Source organism: Lucilia sericata, unplaced genomic scaffold (assembly GCF_015586225.1).
Source record: "Lucilia sericata isolate MDLA Ls3-8-SP2 unplaced genomic scaffold, ASM1558622v1 Contig000199F_arrow, whole genome shotgun sequence".
Lineage (NCBI taxonomy): Eukaryota > Metazoa > Arthropoda > Insecta > Diptera > Calliphoridae > Lucilia > Lucilia sericata.
Window position 1 is genome coordinate 492,501 of NW_023994227.1, and position 24,427 is coordinate 516,927.

At 31.0% G+C, this 24,427-nt stretch overlaps 2 protein-coding genes across 3 annotated transcripts in view; both read right to left on the bottom strand.

The window, feature by feature from the left end:
* The window catches only part of LOC119601915 (alpha-1,6-mannosyl-glycoprotein 2-beta-N-acetylglucosaminyltransferase), a 37,336-nt gene extending 30,361 nt beyond the window's left edge, over positions 1 to 6,975 (bottom strand). Inside the window, exons 1-2 of one of the 2 annotated variants that reach the window (XM_037953160.1) lie at positions 6,671 to 6,975; positions 6,278 to 6,501 (exon numbers count right to left, since the gene is read on the bottom strand). The gene's annotated coding sequence lies outside the window, so the exon portion shown is untranslated. Of the gene's footprint in view, positions 1 to 6,277 lie in introns of both variants that reach the window. The other variant, XM_037953161.1, reaches the window with a different exon arrangement.
* A 5,791-nt stretch (positions 6,976 to 12,766) lies between these two features.
* LOC119601925 (2,3-bisphosphoglycerate-dependent phosphoglycerate mutase-like) lies at positions 12,767 to 24,134 on the bottom strand. The gene is given in 6 exon segments (XM_037953175.1): positions 12,767 to 13,170; positions 13,238 to 13,499; positions 19,147 to 19,268; positions 19,271 to 19,381; positions 19,466 to 19,692; positions 23,813 to 24,134. Coding segments are annotated over 6 exon segments (897 nt in total). The 5' UTR covers positions 23,824 to 24,134; the 3' UTR covers positions 12,767 to 13,006.
* Positions 24,135 to 24,427: the final 293 nt, after the last annotated feature.

The following is a 24,427-nucleotide window of genomic DNA, read 5'->3' on the forward strand; positions in this document are numbered from 1 at the left end:
TGGAATGTTTTGCTCAAAAGACAATTTTTATTTGTAATAAGTCTATTGCTGTTGGCCCTTGTGGTTTATATATGCCGACCACTGATGTAAACCAACATGAAACAAACGAACATTTCTACTTAACATTGGCTACAGATTGAACGCCCAAACGCATGGAATGTTTTAGACGTACATATATGTATATGTATGTCCATTAGGGTCGTCCCGTTTGTAAGGTTCATAAGTTTCTTGTTTGGTGAGCTGAGTCAAAGGGTTAAGGACTAATATTAAAATAAAATACTAATTAGATGGAATTTTGAAAAACTCTTTTTGTTATTAATTTCAATTATTTTCGTTGAGGGGGCCACCCTAATGTACGTATGTTTTTGGTACGTGCCTTAATGTTGTTTAATAAGTCTATTATTTCTTTTAATTCTCTTTTTATACCCACCATCAAAAGAGATGGGGGGTATATTGATTTTGTCATTCCGTTTGTAACACATCGAAATATTGATCATAGACCCACAAAAGTATATATATTCTGGGTCCTCATTAAATTCTAAGACGATCTAGCCATGTCTGTCCGTCCGTCCGTCTGTCTGTCTGTCTGTCTGTTGAAAGCACGATAGAGTCCGAATGGAAAGAGCTAGAGGGTTGAAATTTCACATAAATATTTCTTATAGGTAAGGTTTGTTTGGTATTGGAAATGGGAAACAAACGGTCCACGTTTTCGGATAGCCCCCATACAAGTGGCCCCTCGAAAAGCAGCTTTAACAGCCATAACTTGTTTAAAAATACGAATATAGCGATGAAATTCGACATAAGTAAGTTTCTTATGATCCAAAATCACTATGCAAAATTTTATGAGGATCGGTCCATAATTGACCCTACTCCCCATATAAGGTCCCCTTCAGAAAATGACTTTAACGCTCATTACTGGCTTAAAAATACTAGTATATAGATGAAATTTGACATAAGTAAGTTTCATACGAGTCAAAATCTATCTAAAAAATTTTATGAGGATCGGTCCATAATTGACCCTACCCCCCATATAAGGTCTCCTTCAGAAAATGACTGCAACGCTCATTAATGGTTTAAAAATACGAGTGTAGCGATGAAATTCGACACGAGTAAATTTAATACGAACCAAATTCTGTCTACCAAATTTTATGAGGATCGACCCATAATTGACCCTACCCCCCTATATAAGATCCCCTTCAGAAAATTACTTTAACGCTTATAACTGGCCTAAATATACGAGTATATAGATGAAATTCGACATAAGTAAGTTTCGTTCGAGTCAAACGAGGTTTGATGGTGGGTATATAAGATTCGGCATAGCCGAATATAACACTCTTACTTGTTTTTATTTCTTTTGTAATTTTTTTAATTTTTTGGCTTTTTTCCTACATTTTTACACCCAAGTCGTCTTATGGATTCTAAACACCCATTTGAATTATTTGCAGTGAAGATAGTATGTATTCGTACATTTAATGTTTATTCATTGAATGTTTGCAAAGTAAATCTTTTTGCGTTTTTTTTTTTGTTTTCTTAATTTCATTTTACTGTAGTTATTTAAGCACTTTTGAGATTTATTTTAAATATCTACAAAAAATCGCACTTAAGTGGCATTATTTACTAATCTTGTTTTTTATTTTATACTTTTTTTTTTCTATTTATATTCTGTTCGGTGTTAATGAATCCCGCACGAACGAAAACAAAAAGTGAGAAATGACTGTAAAGTAATAGAAAATGTTTTAAATCAAAACATTTTAAAATATTTCTATTGCCACCTATTATTTATATAAATAGGTTTTCTTTACATGATTATTCAAGTAAATAGTAGTAACTGTCATAACTAAAAAGCTAAAGTTTTGAGTGAAATGTTTTCGAATGTGATTTAATCATACGTTTACTATTGGAACTTTTATTCAAATATTCTAAAACTTTCTCACACTTAAAATAATGCAACAACTTTGTAAATAATTTGTTGATGTTTACCTCTTGCATTACCTTTCATCAACAAAATCATTAGTTCGATAAACATGTCAAAGAGCCCTTTAGACTATAACACTTTATGTATGAAAACTCAAATGAAATTTCATGCGTATTTTAGTAAAGATTTTTGCTTTTCCACTATTGGTTTAAGACAATAACAAAGTAAAATGGAAACAGCTGTTTCTTTTTTTTTGTATGTGTTTACATAAAAATACATCCCTGATCTAATGGGACAAGCTTTTTTTGAATCAATTCAAAAAATCAAGAGAGAAATACGACTGTCAATTTCCCATCCGTATTTTCTCTCAATGTGTAATGGTTTCTTTACATATTGCATTTAGACTATCCCATCCGTTCTCTTCTACTAAATATTTTGACAGATCACACTTATAACTTGTGGTATAATGTAAAAGTAGCTAGAAGTGATTTTTGCAGTAAATTTTCAAGAGTAGTAAATATACCACAATTTTTTTGTCAGAAACCGTTAAAAAAAAGCCAATTAGTTTGCAAAAGGGCTTCATCGGCTGATAATGTGACATAATTCGAAGTGCTTTACGTGAACACTTGCCATGACGTTCTAATTTAAATACTGGGTGAGCTGTTAGGTGGCCCTCCACAGCCCCTTTTGAATGCCTTGCACCCACAGGCAGGTGACAACATTCGTACATTGTTCGGCCTGCCCATGTACAAGCACTCAAGCTATTTGATCTCCCACGCAGATAGGATGGTCTCTGTTAAATCGAATCTTTCAAATAAGCGGAATTCTTATTCATAGAGATCACACTGTGGTAAGTCTGGTATGAATAGAACAATGAAGGGAATTTTTATAGTGTTATCCGAACAATCTATTACCATTCAACCCAGCACACTTCTCAATTATCCGACACATTCAGGAGCAAACATGCGACACATTTATACGAGTATATGGGTTCTATCCAATCCATTAACATACACTTCTCATTTATCCAACACATTCATACGAGTATATGGATAGGTCTATTTGCCCCCGATTCATTCTCCATCTTATTCATTTAAAACTAACTCTTTCCCAACTTTCAGTTCCACAGTCACATCTCAGCGGGATATATTTTGTATTTTTCGGCAACAGCACCTAACATATTCCGAAATATAAATTTCACCATTTATCAGTCTTTAGCGAAACAAAACAAAGTCCGAAACTCTGCCAAATTACCAGATTATAAGCCTCTCACTACACAGAATGGAAAATTCTAAAAAACGTCTAAGAATTCCTTTCCAATTTCACCAATATTTTAGATAAAAAGGACCACACAACAGGCCCGTTAGCGGTAGGGTATAGCGCTAGATTTGCAATAAAAAGTGTTCCAGGATACTGACAAGAACAGGAGTTACGTCTAGGAAACTTAATTTTTAAACATAAATTATTGTAATTTAGCAAATTACTGGAATTATGGTAAATTTACTAGAGTATGTAGTTTGATTTTTGTTTGGTAAATTGTTGTAATATTGTATAATAACAACAATATAAATCAATAAATTCTTTTAATTTTTTTATCGAAGTCATAAATTTTTTGCAATACACCCACTTTTGAATATCGAATGCTTTACAAGCTTTACAACAATATACATACATAGTTTTTTCATTTATCTCAGCCTCTAAAGGCCCTCATTAAATTTTAAACATACATACATACATACATGAAGACATATAATTTATTTGCAACAGTCTGGCTTTTCATTTAAACAACTAATTATGCCGGTAACTAACAAAAACTTCATTATCTAAGCAGAAATACTTATTAATAAAGAAACAATGGCAATTTGAGGGCGTGTAAATAAACTTTACTGTTACATATTTATTTTTTGTACTATTTATTTTTGTTTTGTTTAATTTTATCACTTTTTTTGGTCTACTCGTTCTTGTCTGATGCTTTTATTTGTTTGTTTGGTTTTTTGGTATATTTTTTAATAAATTAACTTTTATTAATTTTTTTATCACAATCATAAAAACAACAACAAAATAACCGAGCAAATATATTTCAAAATACACACGTTAAACCACCGATGAAAGTAAAAATTAACAGAAATTTTAATTTAACCACAAAAAAAACTGGATTTTCTAATGTAAACAAAAACGGTTAAGAGATTTACTTCAATAATATAGCTCTAGTCTGAATGTTTTTTGTGTGTGTTTTTTTGGGGGGGGGGGAGAAGGTCTTGACTATAAAGTGTTATGTAAAAGTTAAAATAAGATGTTATTAGATCGAAATTATTTAAGCAAAATTGAAGGGCTTGAATAGTTTAACAATATGGTAAAACAAGTAAGAAATTATAGTCGGGCGAGGCCGACCATATAATACCCTATACCTATTACAAAAATAAAATGTGATTTAGTTTTCATAATAAAGCATTTAGGTTGAATTGTACCTTGCCTTGAATTACACTTAAGCCATTTATTGTTGACATTTAAGTCAAATTTTGAAGGGGGCTTCATATAGGCCCTATGGTCAAATGAGACCCTATAATTATAAAATTCATGAGGGTCATCAAGGATAGTATAGAACTTGGTTTTGCAGCTTTTTGTCGAGATACGAGTATATTAAACATAATTATAAACTTAAAATCCCTATTCGTCGGGTTCAGTTGTATAGGGGCTAGGTGAAATAATGGACCAGCTTGTCCGGTACCATAGAAGATCATCTGCCAAATTTCATTGAATTTTGAATTATTTTCAAAATTGCGACCTGTAGTTTGATTACAAGGTTTAAGATGGGTATAGGACCAATATTATTGTGCGTTACAAACATCAGCACAAACCCAATATGCCCTATCCACTAAAGTGGTGTAGGGTATAAAAATACAGAAAGTGCAATATAGTGCTGATGGTAATATAGTGATTGAAAAAGCTTTCGGTTTAGGCAAAAAGTTTTTCCTAACAGTTTTTTCTACGAAGCGCTTTCCCGGGTGGAGGATAGGAGGTAGTGATGGACAATCTGTCTTCAGCTATAGTTTCACTTAAACTGAGGGAGAGCAGACTGTCCAACTCCTGTGAATCTTATACAAAACACTACTGCGGGAGTGGGTACCTTGGCCTCAGTGGCGGACAATATGTCAAGTGTACAGCATGCTATTGGCAAAAACATTGGGGTAAAAGATAAGAATATTCTCGGAGAGAGCTCTAAACTACCTCAGCTTTTAAACATAGGTGAGGGTCCCCATTCTGAATCCTCATAGCAAATCCAAAAAAGTCTATTACTAAAAAAAGGCTTAATGTAGCACAGAGGAGGTAGTTGAAGAAGATGCTTCAGGGAATCAGTCAATCTCAAGACACTCCAAAGGAAAAAATCGGATTCTGTCTTAATATCTGAGGTAAAGACGATCAGTTCTCCTGAGGAGTTGACAACTGAGAATAAACCTAAGAAGAAAAATGACTCACCGTCTTCTAATATGCAGTCGAAGCCTGCGAAGCCAAATATTCCGAAGAAGAACACAAGGTAGCACAAAAGAAGGTCAGAAAAACGGGAGAGGAGAAGCTAAACGGTGGAAAAGGTAAAGAGCCGCTATCTTACGCCAAAGTTACCAAGAGAAGACACGGGGACGATATCTGATATGCAGTATACGATGCCAACAGGCAAAATTCCAATAGACCAGCAATATAAGGTATAAGATCTGGTCGCTTCAAAAGGTAAATAACCAATTGAGAATGTGAGCTGCGAGTTCAGCATGGGCATGATGTTGATGGATTGACTCCTCACCAATGTGCTGGCACACTGAAGAAATTATTCCCCCTACCTGGGACCGGTAAAGAAGAGGAATCTTCCGATGCTCTTATGTCCACTGTTTACATAAAAGGATGGGACAGTAAACTGTCTAATGAGATTATATTGGAAATTCTTGGAAGCCAAAATGCTGATCTGGCCGTGTAAAAATGGGATGTCTTTCACAGGAAAGAAGAATTCTTAAAAGCCAAAGAACCAATTCTCACAATGATACCATACTTATATAACTCTATATATTCCTTAAATATATAGAAACATTTGTACTATCACAGGGTAAACAATGGGCACTTAAAAAAAACTCAGGGTTTGGAACACATTTTCTCCGCTTTAGGAATTTTGGTATGTATTTGTATAGAGTATATTAAAAAAAATTTTCTTATACCAGCTTTGCGTCGAACTGCGAATGAAGTAACACTTATATAAACTTAAATTCTTTTATGTTTACCGATCTTATAAAATCTATTATCCATACTGGATCCACTACTATAGTTTCTTATATGTTTTGATATATACATAAAAGTAAATACATATTTTTTAATTACCTGTCTTTCTATCCCATAAAGGAGGAGTAAGCCAAAGTTGAAAATTTGGTTGCTTTTTTTTTAATTTAAAATTTTATTTTTTTTGTTGTAACCTTAAGTTTCATAAATAAAATTCATTAATGAAAATTGCTTTTGAAAATTACACATTTTCTTAATGTTGTTGTAGTTGTTGATTTTGTTGCTATTAAATGTTGTTGTTATTAAATGTTGCTGTTGTTGATTTTCTTTTGTAATGGTGTGTTGTTGTTCGGTCGGTTTTAAAAAAGGAACAGGAAGAGAAGCAATTTATTGTTGTTGTAGTTGTTGTGTGTTCGTTTGTTAACCGAAAAATATACACCAAAATGAGATATAAAATTGAAAAATACACACACACACACACAGTAACACACTCACCGACACATTCACATTCGCATTCAGCGAGTAAAAAGGAAAATAAAATCGATTTTTCACTTTTGATGTTGCAACTTAAAGGATGGATGGAACTATGAATGGATGATGGTGATGTTGGTTATGTTGGTTTGAGTATACAACACAGAACAATAGATTTTTTTCTTGTAATTTGGTTTTAATTTCTAAGAAATTTTTTTGCTTTTTTTTAATTTCATACATTTTATTTAATATTTAAAAAAATTGCCTTAATTTATTTTCTATTTTAAGACTTTTTTTTATAAACTTTTGTTTAAATTTTTATTTTAAATTACTTTTTCTTAATACACATACTAAGTTTAATTATTTTACTTTAAACTTATTATTTATTTATTTATTATTCTTTGGTTTGCTATACATTTTTTTGTAATTTATTTATTTATTTATTCTAAATTTTTCACTCATTTTTTTTATTTCACTTTTTTTTTGCTTTTCATCATTGCTCACCAAAAACACCACAAAAATTTATTTAAATAATTTTTTTTTTCTTCTAATTCTTATTAGAAATTTTCTTTCGTTTTGTTGTTGTTGTGTATTTTTTTTAAATTTATTTATTTATAAATAATTTTAAGCACATTCTTGTGTTCCTTCTTTGTACACACATGCCTGCAGTGTGTGTACCGTGCCGAGTACGCGAGTGAATGAGTGAATGAATATCTTGTATGTTGAAGTATCTATGAGATACTTAAATTTTTATTATGGTTTTGTGTTGTTGTTGTTGTTTCTTTTATATATTTTTTTTAGTTTTGGGTTTGTTTTTGTCACAACCTCTTATTTATTTGCTAATGTTTTTTGTTGTTGTTGTAAATTTCTTCTTCTTTTATTGTTATTATTGTTAATGTTGCTGCTGCTGTTGTTGCTATACATCTGCATCTGTAATATCTCTGTAAATAATAATAATGATTTTGTTTTTAAGTGATTTTTTTTGTTATTTTTTCTTCTTCACGACTACTATTAAGATGTTGGGTTTATGTTGGAGAATGTTGCCACCTTTTTGGGAAAAAATTTTGGAAATTTAGGAACTGAAGAAAAAGGATTATTGATATTGATATACATATATATATACATATGTACATATGTATGAAACGTACAAAGCTGTTTCCGTAACCTTTAATGCAGTAAAAATTCCCCCTTATTCAGCTATCTAAGTCTGATAAGTCATGCCCCTAAATCCAACGGTTTAAAACAATCATTTCTCTAAAATATCATTATACATTATACTTAAGGATGGATTCAAGTTAGCGATTAGGATTTCTTTGCTCATGGACCAATTGGTACTGGCCCTTGTTATGACACCCCAAGTAGAAAAGCCTACTTTGCCAATTGTCATCATTGTACTTATGAGCAAAGAAGACACGAGACTGCAGAATTGTAAAAGTTAAGCGCCAGATATATTCAGGATCCAAATCTTAATTAATTCTATCAGACATGCTTTTGAGATGTTTTCTATTTTAAAATAAGCAAAATCCATTCATCCATAAATAAAGGAAATATGCCCGATAATTCCATACAGATAATTACATAGGAACAGATTTTTTGGGAATTTGATATAGGCTCAAGTCTCAAATGACACACAAAAAACTAAATTTTTTGAAAGGGTCCTGAGTACCCTACCAGCGATTACAAATTCAGATTTTGTCAAAAAAAAGCTTCTCAATTTTTTTCGAAATGGGCCTCAAAAATGTCCTAAAAGCAGATACTCGTAGGAATCCGTTGCTGCAAGGATGGCTCTAAATTGGGGGACAAAGTGGGCCTGGGTTTCAGAAACAGCAATATACCACCGTTTACCTAATCTCAATACAAGCTTACAGACAGAAGTACGAGCAATAACGGAATGCGTAAATTGGACTAGAATAAATATGGCTCATATTAAGCGACAACCAGGCAACATTAGGTAATAAGCTTTAACTGAAAACTATTCTAGAGATAAGGTTTACATCATATGGGTACCAGGCCACTCGGGGGTAGTCGGCAATAAAAGGGCGAATGTATTAGCTTAATGGGAAGGGAGTTACACCATTCGACGCAATGAAGGCTAAATTTACAAAAATATGTATGAGAGAATCCCTTAAGACCTCTTGGAATACAAAGATCCTATGGGGTAAATGTAATGAGAGCAAGAGTAGAAATCTCCTCAAAAAATGAAGAAAGTTAGTATGATGGTATGTAGGGCATGTAGAGAGGACAGTGAAACTCTGGAGCACTTTCTTTACCACTGCCAGGAATTCGTCGATGTTAGATCCAAATCTTTTTTTTTACCAACAGACATTTTTCTTCCATGAAAAAGAGCCCACAACAGGGCCGATAGTGGTCTAGATTTATTTCTACGGACATACGTCCCCCTATCAACCTAACCAAGTTAATATCATGGAGCTCTAGTCATGGTTTTAAAAACTTTTGATTAGACCCTCAATATTGGTATTTTCCCAATACGATATTTGGATTCCGTATGTCCATATTGGTTTAATAATAAATAATCTTATACAGAGTTACTTTACATTCAAGGTTCTCACCCGAAGTGGCGAATTTTATGGAATATACATTCCCCTATCAACCTAACCTAGGTTATATCATGGAGCTCTACTCATGGTTCTAAAAACTTTTGATTAGACCCTCTCTATATGATTAATACTGGTCTTTTTCCTATCCAATATTTGGATTCCGTATGTCCATATTGGTTTAATAATAAATAGTCTTATTCAGAGTCACATTTTAACAATTGAACAACGATTTACTGGATTCTTACTTTTACCTTTTCAAAATAAAAGTAGATAAATCGTTGTAAAATATTGAATACATTTTATTAATACAGTTTTTCTTAATAATAAAAGCTTTATATATGCATATATGAGAAAAAATATGCATACATACATATATACATATATGTACAATCTTGAATGTATTAAATCATTTTAGTGGGTCTAGTTGCCAAGAAATCCAAAATGTGTTTTGAAAATTTCACTTTCTAAACTTTAATCATAAAGATTTTCTAATTTTTTGCACATTTTTTCTTTAATTTTTTTTCAGGTAAATAACCAAACAATTATAATAACACCAGCTGTGACAGTAAGTAAAGTAGCCCCTAAATAATTATTCAACATAAATTGGTGGCAACACAAATTTGCATTTAGTATAGTTTTGTTGTTATTTTTTTTTTTGTCTCATTATTTATATCTGAATATTTATTTTATTTATTAGTTCGTGCTGCGACAGTTGTCCATCGTTTACGCGTTTAATTCAGACAACAGCAAAAATAATAAAATTTTTTTTGTTTGACGATTTTTCTTTCTGTATAGACAATTTGAAAACGTACCGCACAACATACAACAAACAAATCATTGTCGCGGTCAGCCGTAGTTTTGCATCCGTCCGTTCGTTGTCTTTGGCTTAACTAAACAAACTGAAAGTGTATCTGTCAGATACTTTTATACACCTTTCTATTGCGAATTAAATTATAACACTCTGTGTGCTGTGCGGCGCTGTGTGACACCGAAAACTCTCTTTTTTAATGGTGTTTACTCCCCTGTGTCAGACTAACAAAAATCATAAAATAAAGAAAACAAACCGTAAATCGGTTTTCATACATTTCTCACTCGGTAATACAATTTGACTCTGTGTGCTCTCTGCGCACTCTTTAATTTTCGAATGTTTGTTTGATTTTTGAATATTACGTATTGATGTGTGTTTGAATGGTGTGTGTGTGTGTGTATCTCTGTTTGCTTCCCGATGTTATTGTTTATTTTCAATATTAAATATTCAAATATTTTGTTTAGTTTCATTTTTAACTTGACATTTAGCTTCAATTCTGTTTTGTGTGAATATTTCACCAGCTGTTTTTTTCTCTGCTTTCATCTGTTTAATTTTTATCTGAAAGATATATTTAAGTTTCATAGAGGGTTGAATTTTTTGTTGTTTAATATGTTTAATTCAACTGTAGTTTTTAATTCAATGAAATTTTTATGAATGAATTATTAATTATTTAATGCTTTACATTATTAAGTGAATGAATCATGGAATATTAATAAACTTCTAACAAACGAATGATTGTTAGATATTTAAAATTGTTTTCAAGGACATTATGAATAATAGTTCTTTATTTGAAATTTCTCTTTAGAAACTATTCTACAGAAAAATCTGTTCTACAAAAAACTGTCTGGAAAAGACACGGTTTTATAGATCCAGAATAGAATATTCTATAGACATTTTTTTTAGAAAAAACACTGTTCTGTAGAAAACTGTTTCTGGTTTATAGAAAACTGCTTCTGTTCTATAGAAAACTGTTTCTGTTTTATAGAAAACTGTCTAGAAAATACTGTTTTATAGAAAACTTTCTAGGAAAGATACAGCTCCAAAAAACACTGACTATAAGGACTCTATTCTAAAAGAAACTGTCTAGAAAATACTGATCTATAGAAAACCATATAAATCATTTCGTAAATAACTGTCAGTTTTATAGAAAACTGTCCAGAATAGTCTGTTCCATAAAACACTGACTAGAAATGACACCGATCTATAAAAAACTGTATAGACCATACACTGTTCTATAGAAAACTGCCAGAAAAGATACGGTTCTATAGAAAACTGTCAAGAAAAACATGGTTTTAAAAAACTGTCTAGAAAAGATACAGTTTTATAGAAAATTGTCTAGAAACTGACTATTTTATATAAAACTGTACAAAGTAGATACTGTTCCATAATACATTGACTAGAATTGACTTCGTTCTATAAAAAGCTGTCTAGAATAGATACTGTTCTATAGAAAACTGACTGGATAGATACATTCTATATAAAACTATCAAAAAAAGACATAATTTAATAAAAACTGTCTAGAAAATATAAAGTTTTATAGAAAATTGTGTAAAAAGTGACTAGTTTTTAGAAAACTGTTCAGAAAAGACACTGTTCCATAAAACATTGACCAGAAATGACTCCGTTCTATAAAAAAAGTGTTTAGAATAGAAACTGTTCTATAGATAACTGACTGGATAGATACTGTTCTATAGAAAACTGTCAAGACATCTAGAAAAGATACAGTTTTGTAGCAAATTGTCTAGAAAGTGACTATTTTATAGAAAACTGTCCAGAAAAGACACTGTTCCATAAATCATTGAATGAAAAACTGTCTAGAATAGATACTGTTCTATAGAAAACTGACTGGATAGATACATTCTATATAAAACTATCAAAAAAAAAAGACATAATTTAATAAAAACTGTTTAGAAAAAATATAGAAAATTGTCTAGAAAGTGACTTTTAGAGATAACTATCCAGAAAAGACAAAGTGACTATTTTATAGATAACTATCCAGAAAAGACACTGTTCCATAAAATATTGACTAACAATGACTATAAAAAAACTGCCTAGAATATAGACTATTTTATAAAAAACTGACTGAATATATACATTCTATATAAAACGTTCAAGAAAGATATCGTCTTATAAAAACTGACTAGAAAATATACAGTTTTATAGAAAACTATCTATATACTGACTGTTTTATAGAAAACTGCCCAGTTTTATATAAAACTTTTTATAAAAAACTATGTTCTCTATAGAAAATTATTCATAAAAGACTGTTCTATATAAAATTTCTTTTTTATATAAAACTTTTTATAAAAGACTATGTTCTCTATAGAAAATTATTCATAAAATACTGTTCTATATAAAATTTCTATAAGACACTCTTCCATAAAACTTAGAAAACAAAAGAATCTGATCTAAAAGACATTGTTCTTTAGAAAACTGACAGGACAAATAATTTTCTATAGAAAACTGTCTAGAAAACACAATGCTCTATAAAAAACTGTCTGGAACAGAAATATGTCTACTACATTGAGGAAAACTGTTTAGAAAAGGTACTGTTTTATAAAAAACTGACAGGACAAATACTGTTCTATAGAAAACTGTCTAATGTCCAATTCACTATCAGCATCGTATTGTTGAATTGTTGTATGTCGTAACAGTTTCGTTTTTGGTTTCGAAAACAAACCTATTGTGAATTCGAAGATTGTCTTGAAAGGACACTTGGTTTTAGAAAATTTAAGTTAAATCAACGTTCTTGTATACAATAAATTAATTTTATTTATAATAAATTTACAAAAAAAAAGATTAAACACTCTAATGATAATTACATTTTATGCGCATTTAAAATTTGTATTACAAAACCCCCAAACAGAATTTCATAAATTCCTCATAATTTTCTCAAATACAAATCTAAACTATGAAACAATTGTTTTTTTTTGTAAAATATCAGTCCGTTGGTATTATTGTAGATATTAGATTACTTCTATTTGTGTGTTTCATTTAATTGCCTATAGAAGCTACTTTGGCGCTTTCCGTTTTTACATAATCGTCATCAGCCAAATACTGGACATTATCCACACGCATGCCCAATTCCATGTCGTATTGATAGACACAGGGTACACTATTGGGAATATTTAATTTCATTATATCCTCATCGCTTATATCTAAAGAGAAAATAAGTTAATTTTTCTAATTAGTCTAGAAAATCGATTTAATTTTTGTTTTCTTTACCTTCTATATATTTCATTAGAGCTCTTACTACCGTTCCATGAGCCACTATCAGCACTTTTTGTCCCTTTAATACTTTTGGCATTATTTCATTTTCCCACAGTGGTACTGTGCGTACCATTAGCGTTTTTAGTGATTCATTATCGGGAAATTGGTCTTTTGGTATATCTTTAAATTTAGGATTGTTGCGTATTTTATCGTAATAGGGATTGTCGGGTGTTATCGGTGGGGGTAAGACATCAAATGAGCGACGCCAGATTTGTACCTGTGAAATAGGAAAATAGATATATATTGATCAGAAAAATTCTTATTAGAGACGCTGTTCTTATTAGAAAACTGTCTGAAAAAGAACGACTATATACTCTAGTATATAGTCTAGTCTATAATCTAGGCTATAGTCTAGTCTATAGTATAGTCTATAGTCTAGTCTATAGTCTAGTCTATAGTCTAGTCTATAGTCTAGTCTATAGTATAGTCTTTAGTCTAGTCTATAGTATAGTCTATAGTCTAGTCTATAGTCTAGTCTATAGTCTAGTCTATAGTCTAGTCTATAGTCTAGTCTATAGTCTAGTCTATAGTCTAGTCTATAGTCTAGTCTATAGTCTAGTCTATAGTCTAGTCTATAGTCTAGTCTATAGTCTAGTCTATAGTCTAGTCTATAGTCTAGTCTATAGTCTAGTCTATAGTCTAGTCTAGTCTATAGTCTAGTCTATAGTCTAGTCTATAGTCTAGTCTATAGTCTAGTCTATAGTCTAGTCTATAGTCTAGTCTATAGTCTAGTCTATAGTCTAGTCTATAGTCTAGTCTATAGTCTAGTCTATAGTCTAGTCTATAGTCTAGTCTATAGTCTAGTCTATAGTCTAGTCTATAGTCTAGTCTATAGTCTAGTCTATAGTCTAGTCTATAGTCTAGTCTATAGTCTAGTCTATAGTCTAGTCTATAGTCTAGTCTATAGTCTAGTCTATAGTCTAGTCTATAGTCTAGTCTATAGTCTAGTCTATAGTCTAGTCTATAGTCTAGTCTATAGTCTAGTCTATAGTCTAGTCTATAGTCTAGTCTATAGTCTAGTCTATAGTCTAGTCTATAGTCTAGTCTATAGTCTAGTCTATAGTCTAGTCTATAGTCTAGTCTATAGTCTAGTCTATAGTCTAGTCTATAGTCTAGTCTATAGTCTAGTCTATAGTCTAGTCTATAGTCTAGTCTATAGTCTAGTCTATAGTCTAGTCTATAGTCTAGTCTATAGTCTAGTCTATAGTCTAGTCTATAGTCTAGTCTATAGTCTAGTCTATAGTCTAGTCTATAGTCTAGTCTATAGTCTAGTCTATAGTCTAGTCTATAGTCTAGTCTATAGTCTAGTCTATAGTCTAGTCTATAGTCTAGTCTATAGTCTAGTCTATAGTCTAGTCTATAGTCTAGTCTATAGTCTAGTCTATAGTCTAGTCTATAGTCTAGTCTATAGTCTAGTCTATAGTCTAGTCTATAGTCTAGTCTATAGTCTAGTCTATAGTCTAGTCTATAGTCTAGTCTATAGTCTAGTCTATAGTCTAGTCTATAGTCTAGTCTATAGTCTAGTCTATAGTCTAGTCTATAGTCTAGTCTATAGTCTAGTCTATAGTCTAGTCTATAGTCTAGTCTATAGTCTAGTCTATAGTCTAGTCTATAGTCTAGTCTATAGTCTAGTCTATAGTCTAGTCTATAGTCTAGTCTATAGTCTAGTCTATAGTCTAGTCTATAGTCTAGTCTATAGTCTAGTCTATAGTCTAGTCTATAGTCTAGTCTATAGTCTAGTATATAGAGTCTATAGTCTAGTCTATAGTCTAGTCTATAGTCTAGTCTATAGTCTAGTCTATAGTCTAGTCTATAGTCTAGTCTATAGTCTAGTCTATAGTCTAGTCTATAGTCTAGTCTATAGTCTAGTCTATAGTCTAGTCTATAGTCTAGTCTATAGTCTAGTCTATAGTCTAGTCTATAGTCTAGTCTATAGTCTAGTCTATAGTCTAGTCTATAGTCTAGTCTATAGTCTAGTCTATAGTCTAGTCTATAGTCTAGACTATAGTCTAGTCTATAGTCTAGTCTATAGTCTAGTCTATAGTCTAGTCTATAGCCTAGTCTATAGTCTAGTCTATAGTCTAGTCTATAGTCTAGTCTATAGTCTAGTCTATAGTCTAGTCTATAGTCTAGTCTATAGTCTAGTCTATAGTCTAGTCTATAGTCTAGTCTATAGTCTAGTCTATAGTCTAGTCTATAGTCTAGTCTATAGTCTAGTCTATAGTCTAGTCTATAGTCTATAGTCTAGTCTATCTACTATAGTCTAGTCTATAGTCTAGTCTATAGTCTAGTCTATAGTCTAGTCTATAGTCTAGTCTATAGTCTAGTCTAGTCTAGTCTATAGTCTGGTCTATAGTCTAGTCTATAGTCTAGTCTAGTCTAGTCTAGTCTAGTCTAGTCTAGTCTAGTCTAGTCTAGTCTAGTCTAGTCTAGTCTAGTCTAGTCTAGTCTATCTAGTCTAGTCTAGTCTAGTCTAGTCTAGTCTAGTCTATAGTCTAGTCTAGTCTAGTCTATAGTCTAGTCTATAGTCTAGTCTAGTCTATAGTCTAGTCTAGTCTAGTCTATAGTCTAGTCTAGTCTATAGTCTAGTCTATAGTCTAGTCTAGTCTAGTCTAGTCTAGTCTAGTCTAGTCTAGTCTAGTCTAGTCTAGTCTAGTCTAGTCTAGTCTATAGTCTAGTCTAGTCTATAGTCTAGTCTAGTCTATAGTCTAGTCTAGTCTATAGTCTAGTCTAGTCTATAGTCTAGTCTATATTAGTCTATAGTAGTCTAGTCTAGTCTAGTCTAGTCTATAGTCTATAGTCTAGTCTAGTCTATAGTCTAGTCTATAGTCTAGTCTATAGTCTAGTCTATAGTCTAGTCTATAGTCTAGTCTATAGTCTAGTCTATAGTCTAGTCTATAGTCTAGTCTATAGTCTAGTCTATAGTCTAGTCTATAGTCTAGTCTATAGTCTAGTCTATAGTCTAGTCTATAGTCTAGTCTATAGTCTAGTCTATAGTCTAGTCTATAGTCTAGTCTAGTCTATCTAGTAGTCTAGTCTATAGTCTAGTCTATAGTCTAGTCTATAGTCTAGTCTATAGTCTAGTCTATAGTCTAGTCTATAGTCTAGTCTATAGTCTAGTCTATAGTCTAGTCTATAGTCTAGTCTATAGTCTAGTCTATAGTCTAGTCTATAGTCTAGTCTCTAGTCTAGTCTATAGTCTAGTCTATAGTCTAGTCTAGTCTAGTCTAGTCTATAGTCTAGTCTATAGTCTAGTCTATAGTCTAGTCTATAGTCTAGTCTATAGTCTAGTCTATAGTCTAGTCTATAGTCTAGTCTATAGTCTAGTCTATAGTCTAGTCTATAGTCTAGTCTATAGTCTAGTCTATAGTCTAGTCTATAGTCTAGTCTATAGTCTAGTCTATAGTCTAGTCTATAGTCTAGTCTATAGTCTAGTCTATAGTCTAGTCTATAGTCTAGTCTATAGTCTAGTCTATAGTCTAGTCTATGTCTAGTCTATAGTCTAGTCTAGTCTAGTCTATAGTCTAGTCTATAGTCTAGTCTATAGTCTAGTCTATAGTCTAGTCTATAGTCTAGTCTATAGTCTAGTCTATAGTCTAGTCTATAGTCTAGTCTATAGTCTAGTCTATAGTCTAGTCTATAGTCTAGTCTATAGTCTAGTCTATAGTCTAGTCTATAGTCTAGTATAGTCTAGTCTATAGTCTAGTCTATAGTCTAGTCTATAGTCTAGTCTATAGTCTAGTCTATAGTCTAGTCTATAGTCTAGTCTATAGTCTAGTCTATAGCCTAGTCTATAGTCTAGTCTATAGTCTAGTCTATAGTCTAGTCTATAGTCTAGTCTATAGTCTAGTCTATAGTCTAGTCTATAGTCTAGTCTATAGTCTAGTCTATAGTCTAGTCTATAGTCTAGTCTATAGTCTAGTCTATAGTCTAGTCTATAGTCTAGTCTATAGTCTAGTCTATAGTCTAGTCTATAGTCTAGTCTATAGTCTAGTCTATAGTCTAGTCTATAGTCTAGTCATAGTCTAGTCTATAGTCTAGTCTATAGTCTAGTCTAGTCTAGTCTATAGTCTGGTCTATAGTCTAGTCTATAGTCTAGTCTAGTCTAGTCTAGTCTAGTCTAGTCTAGTCTAGTCTAGTCTAGTCTAGTCTAGTCTAGTCTAGTCTAGTCTAGTCTAGTTCTAGTCTATAGTCTAGTCTAGTCTAGTCTATAGTCTAGTATAGTCTAGTCTAGTCTATAGTCTAGTCTAGTCTAGTCTATAGTCTATAGTCTAGTCTAGTCTATAGTCTAGTCTATAGTCTAGTCTAGTCTAGTCTAGTCTAGTCTAGTCTAGTCTAGTCTAGTCTAGTCTATAGTCTAGTCTAGTCTATAGTCTAGTCTAGTCTATAGTCTAGTCTAGTCTATAGTCTAGTCTAGTCTATAGTCTAGTCTAGTCTATAGTCTAGTCTAGTCTAGTCTAGTCTAGTCTATAGTCTATAGTATAGTCTAGTCTATAGTCTAGTCTATAGTCTAGTCTATAGTCTAGTCTATAGTCTAGTCTATAGTCTAGTCTCTATAGTCTTAGTCTAGTCTATAGTCTAGTAGTATAGTAGTCTAGTCTATCTAGTCTAGTCTATAGTCTAGTCTATAGTCTAGTCTATAGTCTAGTCTATAGTCTAGTTATAGTCTAGTCTATAGTCTAGTCTATAGTCTAGTCTATAGTCTAGTCTATAGTCTAGTCTATAGTCTAGTCTATAGTCTAGTCTATAGTCTAGTCTATAGTCTAGTCTATAGTCTAGTCTATAGTCTAGTCTATAGTCTAGTCTATAGTCTAGTCTATAGTCTAGTCTATAGTCTAGTCTATAGTCTAGTCTATAGTCTAGTCTATAGTCTAGTCTATAGTCTAGTCTATAGTCTAGTCTATAGTCTAGTCTATAGTCTAGTCTATAGTCTAGTCTATAGTCTAGTCTATAGTCTAGTCTATAGTCTAGTCTATAGTCTAGTCTATAGTCTAGTCTATAGTCTAGTCTATAGTCTAGTCTATAGTCTAGTCTATAGTCTAGTCTATAGTCTAGTCTATAGTCTAGTCTATAGTCTAGTCTATAGTCTAGTCTATAGTCTAGTCTATAGTCTAGTCTATAGTCTAGTCTATAGTCTAGTCTATAGTCTAGTCTATAGTCTAGTCTATAGTCTAGTCTATAGTCTAGTCTATAATCTAGTCTATAATCTAGTCTATAGTCTAGTCTATAGTCTAGTCTTTCTATGAAAATTCAAGTTATCGATCGATTTTCTTTAGAAAATTAAAATTATTGATATATTTTTTTAATCTCAAATATAAAACAATTCCCCTAATTGTCTGGAAACGTCAGTTTTACAGTAAACTGATATAAAAACACTGTTCTATGGAAATTTGTATAGAAAAGACTCAGTTTTCTATAAAACTGTATAGAAAATACACTGTTCTGTGGAAAATAGTCTAGTAAAACACTGTTCTTTAGAAAACTGTTTAGAAAATACAATGTTCTATAAATTACACTGTTATGTAGGAAAATGTTTTGAAAAGGTTTTCTAATTTATTTTGTACAAGCAGTTCTACAGAAAACTGTCTACAAAAACGCTGTTCTATAGGAAACTGCTTCAAATATACTCTGTTTTGAAGGAAACTCATAGAAAAGAATAGATTCTTTAGGAAACTGTTTAGAAAAATTTATATAGAAAACTGTCTAGAAAACGCACTGTTTTATAGAAAACTGTTTGATCGAAACCTTGTCTAATAGAAAACTAGACGAGACAAAATTAATAGAAAATTGTCTACAAAGTAGTAAGTTCTATATGAAATTGAATAGAAATATAAAAAACACTTGTCTGTCAAAATTTCACTTACCTTTTCTTCACCATATTTATTGGCCACTTGACGTTTATTAAATCCAGTTAAATTACCATAATGACGTTCATTCAAACGCCAATCATAAATGACGGGAACATTCTCATAATTCATTTCCTTTTAATCACATTGACAGTCTGATGGGCCCTTTGCAGCAGGGAAGTGTAAATGAAATCAAATTGCATATTATGAAGACGTAGACCGGTTACGGCGATTTTTAAAGCATCTTCAAGACCTTCCAAAAAAAAAAAAATCCAAATCAAATAAGCACGTGTGAGTAATTAAAGTGTGTTTGTGTGAGAATTTTTAATTATTTTACCTTTTTCCGTTAGTGGTGCATCATGCCAACCGCAAAATAAATTCAATTTGTTAAATTCGCTCTCACCGTGACGTAAAATTACAACTTTATTAATGGGCATCTTGTATTTGGGATGGTGGTGATGGTTTAGATTTTGCTGTTGCTGCTGGTAATCTTGAGTTTTTATTTGAGTTGAAGTTGGTTTAACAATTTTTGTTGTTCTTGCTGTTTGGGTACCCACTCGAAAACTAAGTTGTTTAAATGAAAAGAACGTTATTTTTAAATACGAATGAAAATTGTTAGTTGGATAGAAAAAAAAGAATAGAAAAACTTTCTAAACCGTATACAAAAATCAAATAGAATATAAAATAATTGTAAAAACTAAAACTAAAAAAATAGAATTTAATTGAGAAGTGCAGTTGCAAATACATACAATAAATATTTAGTTGTTGCACTTGCAGCAGTAGCAGTCGTCTGTATTTTTGTTGTTATCAATTTTAACTGAACTGAAATGAACAATAAATAGTACAGAAATACAATAGAGGCCAAAATGTAGCATCTAGTAGATACCAACTGATTTTTCAAATTGTGATACTTTGTGTTGTATGTATTTTTTTTTATTACAAACGCAGAATGCAATGGTGGCAACAGATTGTTAACAAACAGCCAACTTTATAACACTAACTGACGGACTGACTGCATCTCAGAACAACAAAAGCCAAATGTTTATTTTTTTTATTTTATTTTTTACATTTTTATCTATTTGCATCTTGTTACGAGAGTATCATTATCATCATTTCTTTGCTTTTTTAAGTTTATTACATACTTTTTTTATTTAATTTGTTTTTTTTTTTATTGTTTGCACTTGTTAATAGCAATAGAAATTGGTCTCCTTCTGTTTCTATTTGTTTTTAATTGATCCCTAGTTTCTGTTTGACAGTTGCAATTTAGTTTGTTCAATGGTTTTGTCCTTTATTTAGAAAGATTTTTGATTTACAATGACATTTATTTTATTTAGAAGTGCAAACGGTTTAAGAGTTTATGATAATGTTGTTGAATGTGGAAGCTACTTATTCCAAAAAATACTAAGTAGGTTATCATTGTGGGCCAAGGAATATGCACCTACAAGGCACTATACCATAAAACTAGGCAAACATTTTATAAGTCGTGTCCGCAGTCTAGCAATAGTCTGCACCATGGTTAGTCTTTTGGTTAGTATATTGACACATCAATAGACTATTCTATAAAGTGATGCATAGATATTCGATGTACTAGTCCACAAGGTAGCTAAGTCGCAGAGTAGTAGGTGAACTAGACATACGCAATATGTGGACTACTTGACCGAATACTACTAACTAACTAATAACTAACTAACTAACTACTACTAACTAACTAACTAACTAACTAACTAACTAACTAACTAACTAACTAACTAACTAACTAACTAACTAACTAACTAACTAACTAACTAACTAACTAACTACTAACTAACTAACTAACTAACTAACTAACTAACTAACTAACTAACTAACTAACTAACTAACTAACTAACTAACTAACTAACTAACTAACTAACTAACTAACTAACTAACTAACTAACTAACTAACTAACTAACTAACTAACTAACTAACTAACTAACTAACTAACTAACTAACTAACTAACTAACTAACTAACTAACTAACTACTAACTAACTAACTAACTAACTAACAACTAACTAACTAACTAACTAACTAACTAACTAACTAACTAACTAACTAACTAACTACTAACTAACTAACTACTAACTAACTAACTAACTAACTAACTAACTAACTAACTAACTAACTAACTAACTAACTACTAACTAACTAACTAACTAACTAACTAACTAACTAACTACTAACTAACTAACTAACTAACTACTAACTAACTAACTACTAACTAACTAACTAACTAACTAACTAACTACTAACTAACTAACTAACTAACTAACTACTACTAACTAACTAACTAACTAACTAACTAACTAACTACTAACTAACTAACTAACTAACTAACTAACTAACTAACTAACTAACTAACTAACTAACTAACTAACTAACTAACTAACTAACTAACTAACTAACTAACTAACTAACTAACTAACTAACTACTACTAACTACTACTAACTAACTAACTAACTAACTAACTAACTACTAACTAACTAACTTACTAACTAACTAACTAACTAACTAACTAGCTAGCTAACTAACTAACTAAATACTAACTAACGAAAACTTCATTGCTCCATCATATCAAATTTTAGAAATAATGGGTCTTTGAGATTGGAAAAACAAATTTTTTTAAGATGAGAAATTCCGGCCGGATTTGACCGGATTCTTTAAAAAAGCATCATTTGGTCTCCGCGTTCCGACCATTTCCAAATTTTGTTTGTCTGTGTTATCAAACCTAAAGAGAAACTTGACTTGCGAATAAAATTTGATTTTAAATATTTTATGAAAAATTTCGAATAAATTTAATACTGATTTAAAGCTTACGAACGTTGAGTTTAATAATAATTATTAAAAAAGTAGCGCCCTTTCAAATTCACTGTAACCCTGATTTATGCAGCCCCTATGCGTTTTTTTTACCGGCATGCGCATCTTGTGGCATCACAAACAACGACACATACTTACACTCAATTGAATTTCAACTAATAAAATGTACCCACAAGATTTTAAATTCATTTATGATGTTGTGATTTGTATTTCCACTTGTTTCTCTATTTATTTATTGCTGCCACCACATAGCATGTACACTAATGACGACACAATTGTAGGTGACAAATTATTGTTCCACTCTAGTCGTGTTTGCAGGCAGGTAGGCAAAATTTGTTGTGGGTGTTTAAACAAGTATCATTTATTTATACGCCTTCCCCTCCCCCAAAACAAGATCCGGTAGAATAAACAAATCTCTTTACTAGTTAGTTATCAGTATCAGTCAGCATAACATAGTTTATATTTAAATTTTTTTTTTCACTTTTTTCTCAAAGCGAATCTTTAAACAAATACTCGTAATCACTTAGTACGAGTGTTAATAATTTATAAATTCAAATTTGTTTAATACTACTACTATTTTTATTACTTAAATCTTGATAATTTAAATTGCGGCAAAGTTTTAAGAATTTATGGAAATTCTGTTTGTTTTATTTTGAGTTATATTTACGGTAAAATGTCTAGAAGTGTTTAGGGTAAATAATACTTTTTAATTTTTGTTATCAAGTTTTGTTTTTAAGAAAAGTGTGTACAATTTTTATTGCGGTAGGATGGATTAATTGTATAACTATTACTAACACTTAATATTAAAAGACACTGAGAGAAATTTAACACATTTGATGGTTTTTATATACAAATGATTTGTTAAACAGTGTTTTCAGTAATTCAGTTCTATTGTTAACGATGGATGCTTGATGGGTAAAAAGCCGGTTTAGTGGCAAGTCCTTCCAAATATGTATATAGATTAGGGTGGCCCCAAAATGGAAGTTGATGATTTTTATCCTTTGATCTAATTCACTAAATATTGGACCAAAATTTTGAGAAACGTTAACTTAAAATGAATCAAGCTCTAATTATCGATGGAAACATGAATACCTTATTTTTCTTCAATACAAAAGGAGCCACCCTGAGATGGTGATACTTCTTTAAATATTTTTATTGTATAAAATGTAATGGCCATTTTAAATTAAATTATTATTAATTTTCTTATTTATGTATGTACTTCTTAAACCGCCTATTTGTAATTAACTAAAATTATAAAATAAACAAACAAAACCATTGACTTTTAAATTAATTGATAGCTGCACGAGATCTTAGTCATTGCAATTGACAATATCATACAATTTGCCATTCAACTGCTGCATTAGAAAAATTTAATTAATATTGGCTAAATCAAATTATTTTCCAAGCCAAATAGACGACAACGACAACCAACAACAGTAAAGGTTACATACAAGGTCACTGCATACTCGAACACACATTCACACTTGTATTACGCTAAGAGTAGTGGCTAGAAAGTTGGGAACGTGTTAGAATGTGAATGGAATTGTACACAACAAACATTTGTTGGAAATATATAGAAAACTTTGTACTTATTAAACTATCTCAGCTATTAATCTAAATGACTTATATTTTTCATTTGGAAACTTTAAAAGTAATATACATATTTACCCCCAACCAATATTTAATTAATCAGTAGTTACAATAACCGTTAAATTTAATGATAACAAAAAATAATAATAAAAATAAAATAAATTCTCTCACACCCAGCTACTTACTCATTCATATACTTAAAGGCCCAACATACACACACACACATATAAACTACTGATATAAACAATGAACTCCTACCCCAACAACATTAACAATATGACGTTTTAATTAATACATCACAGAAATAAATCATATATCGTTCAGTTACTCTCTCTTTTTATCATCACTCACTCACTCATACACTTAATTTAAATACGTTACATTTTATTTAGATATTGGCAAATAATTTCCATAACAATTTCCGCGCAAATTTTTCCAAATTTTTCATTGGCTTTTCTTTTCTTGTTGTGTCGTTTTGATGGTAAATTTTTACTTTGACGTTTCTTTTGTAGATTTCACTGATTTTTCTTTTGTACTGTTTTAATTAATAATTTTACTAAAAATGAGGTAGATCTTTTGGTTTTAATAATTTTTATATGATTTTTGTTTTATTCTAACGTCTTTTTATGACTTTATTATTGCGGGTGTTTTGTTTTTTATTTGTTTGTTTGGCTTTTTGTTATTGTTTTGTTTTGTTTAAGCAATTGTAAAAACAAAAATAATAAATGAATGCAAAATAGCAGTGTTTGTCTGTTGTCTACTTGTGGCGGCTGTGTGTGTGTGTTTGTCAAATGTCAGGTTATTCCAAATCGATATGACAGCTGTTTGGTTTAGTTTGTTTGTCTGTTTGTGCAAATATTTTATAGTGGGAAA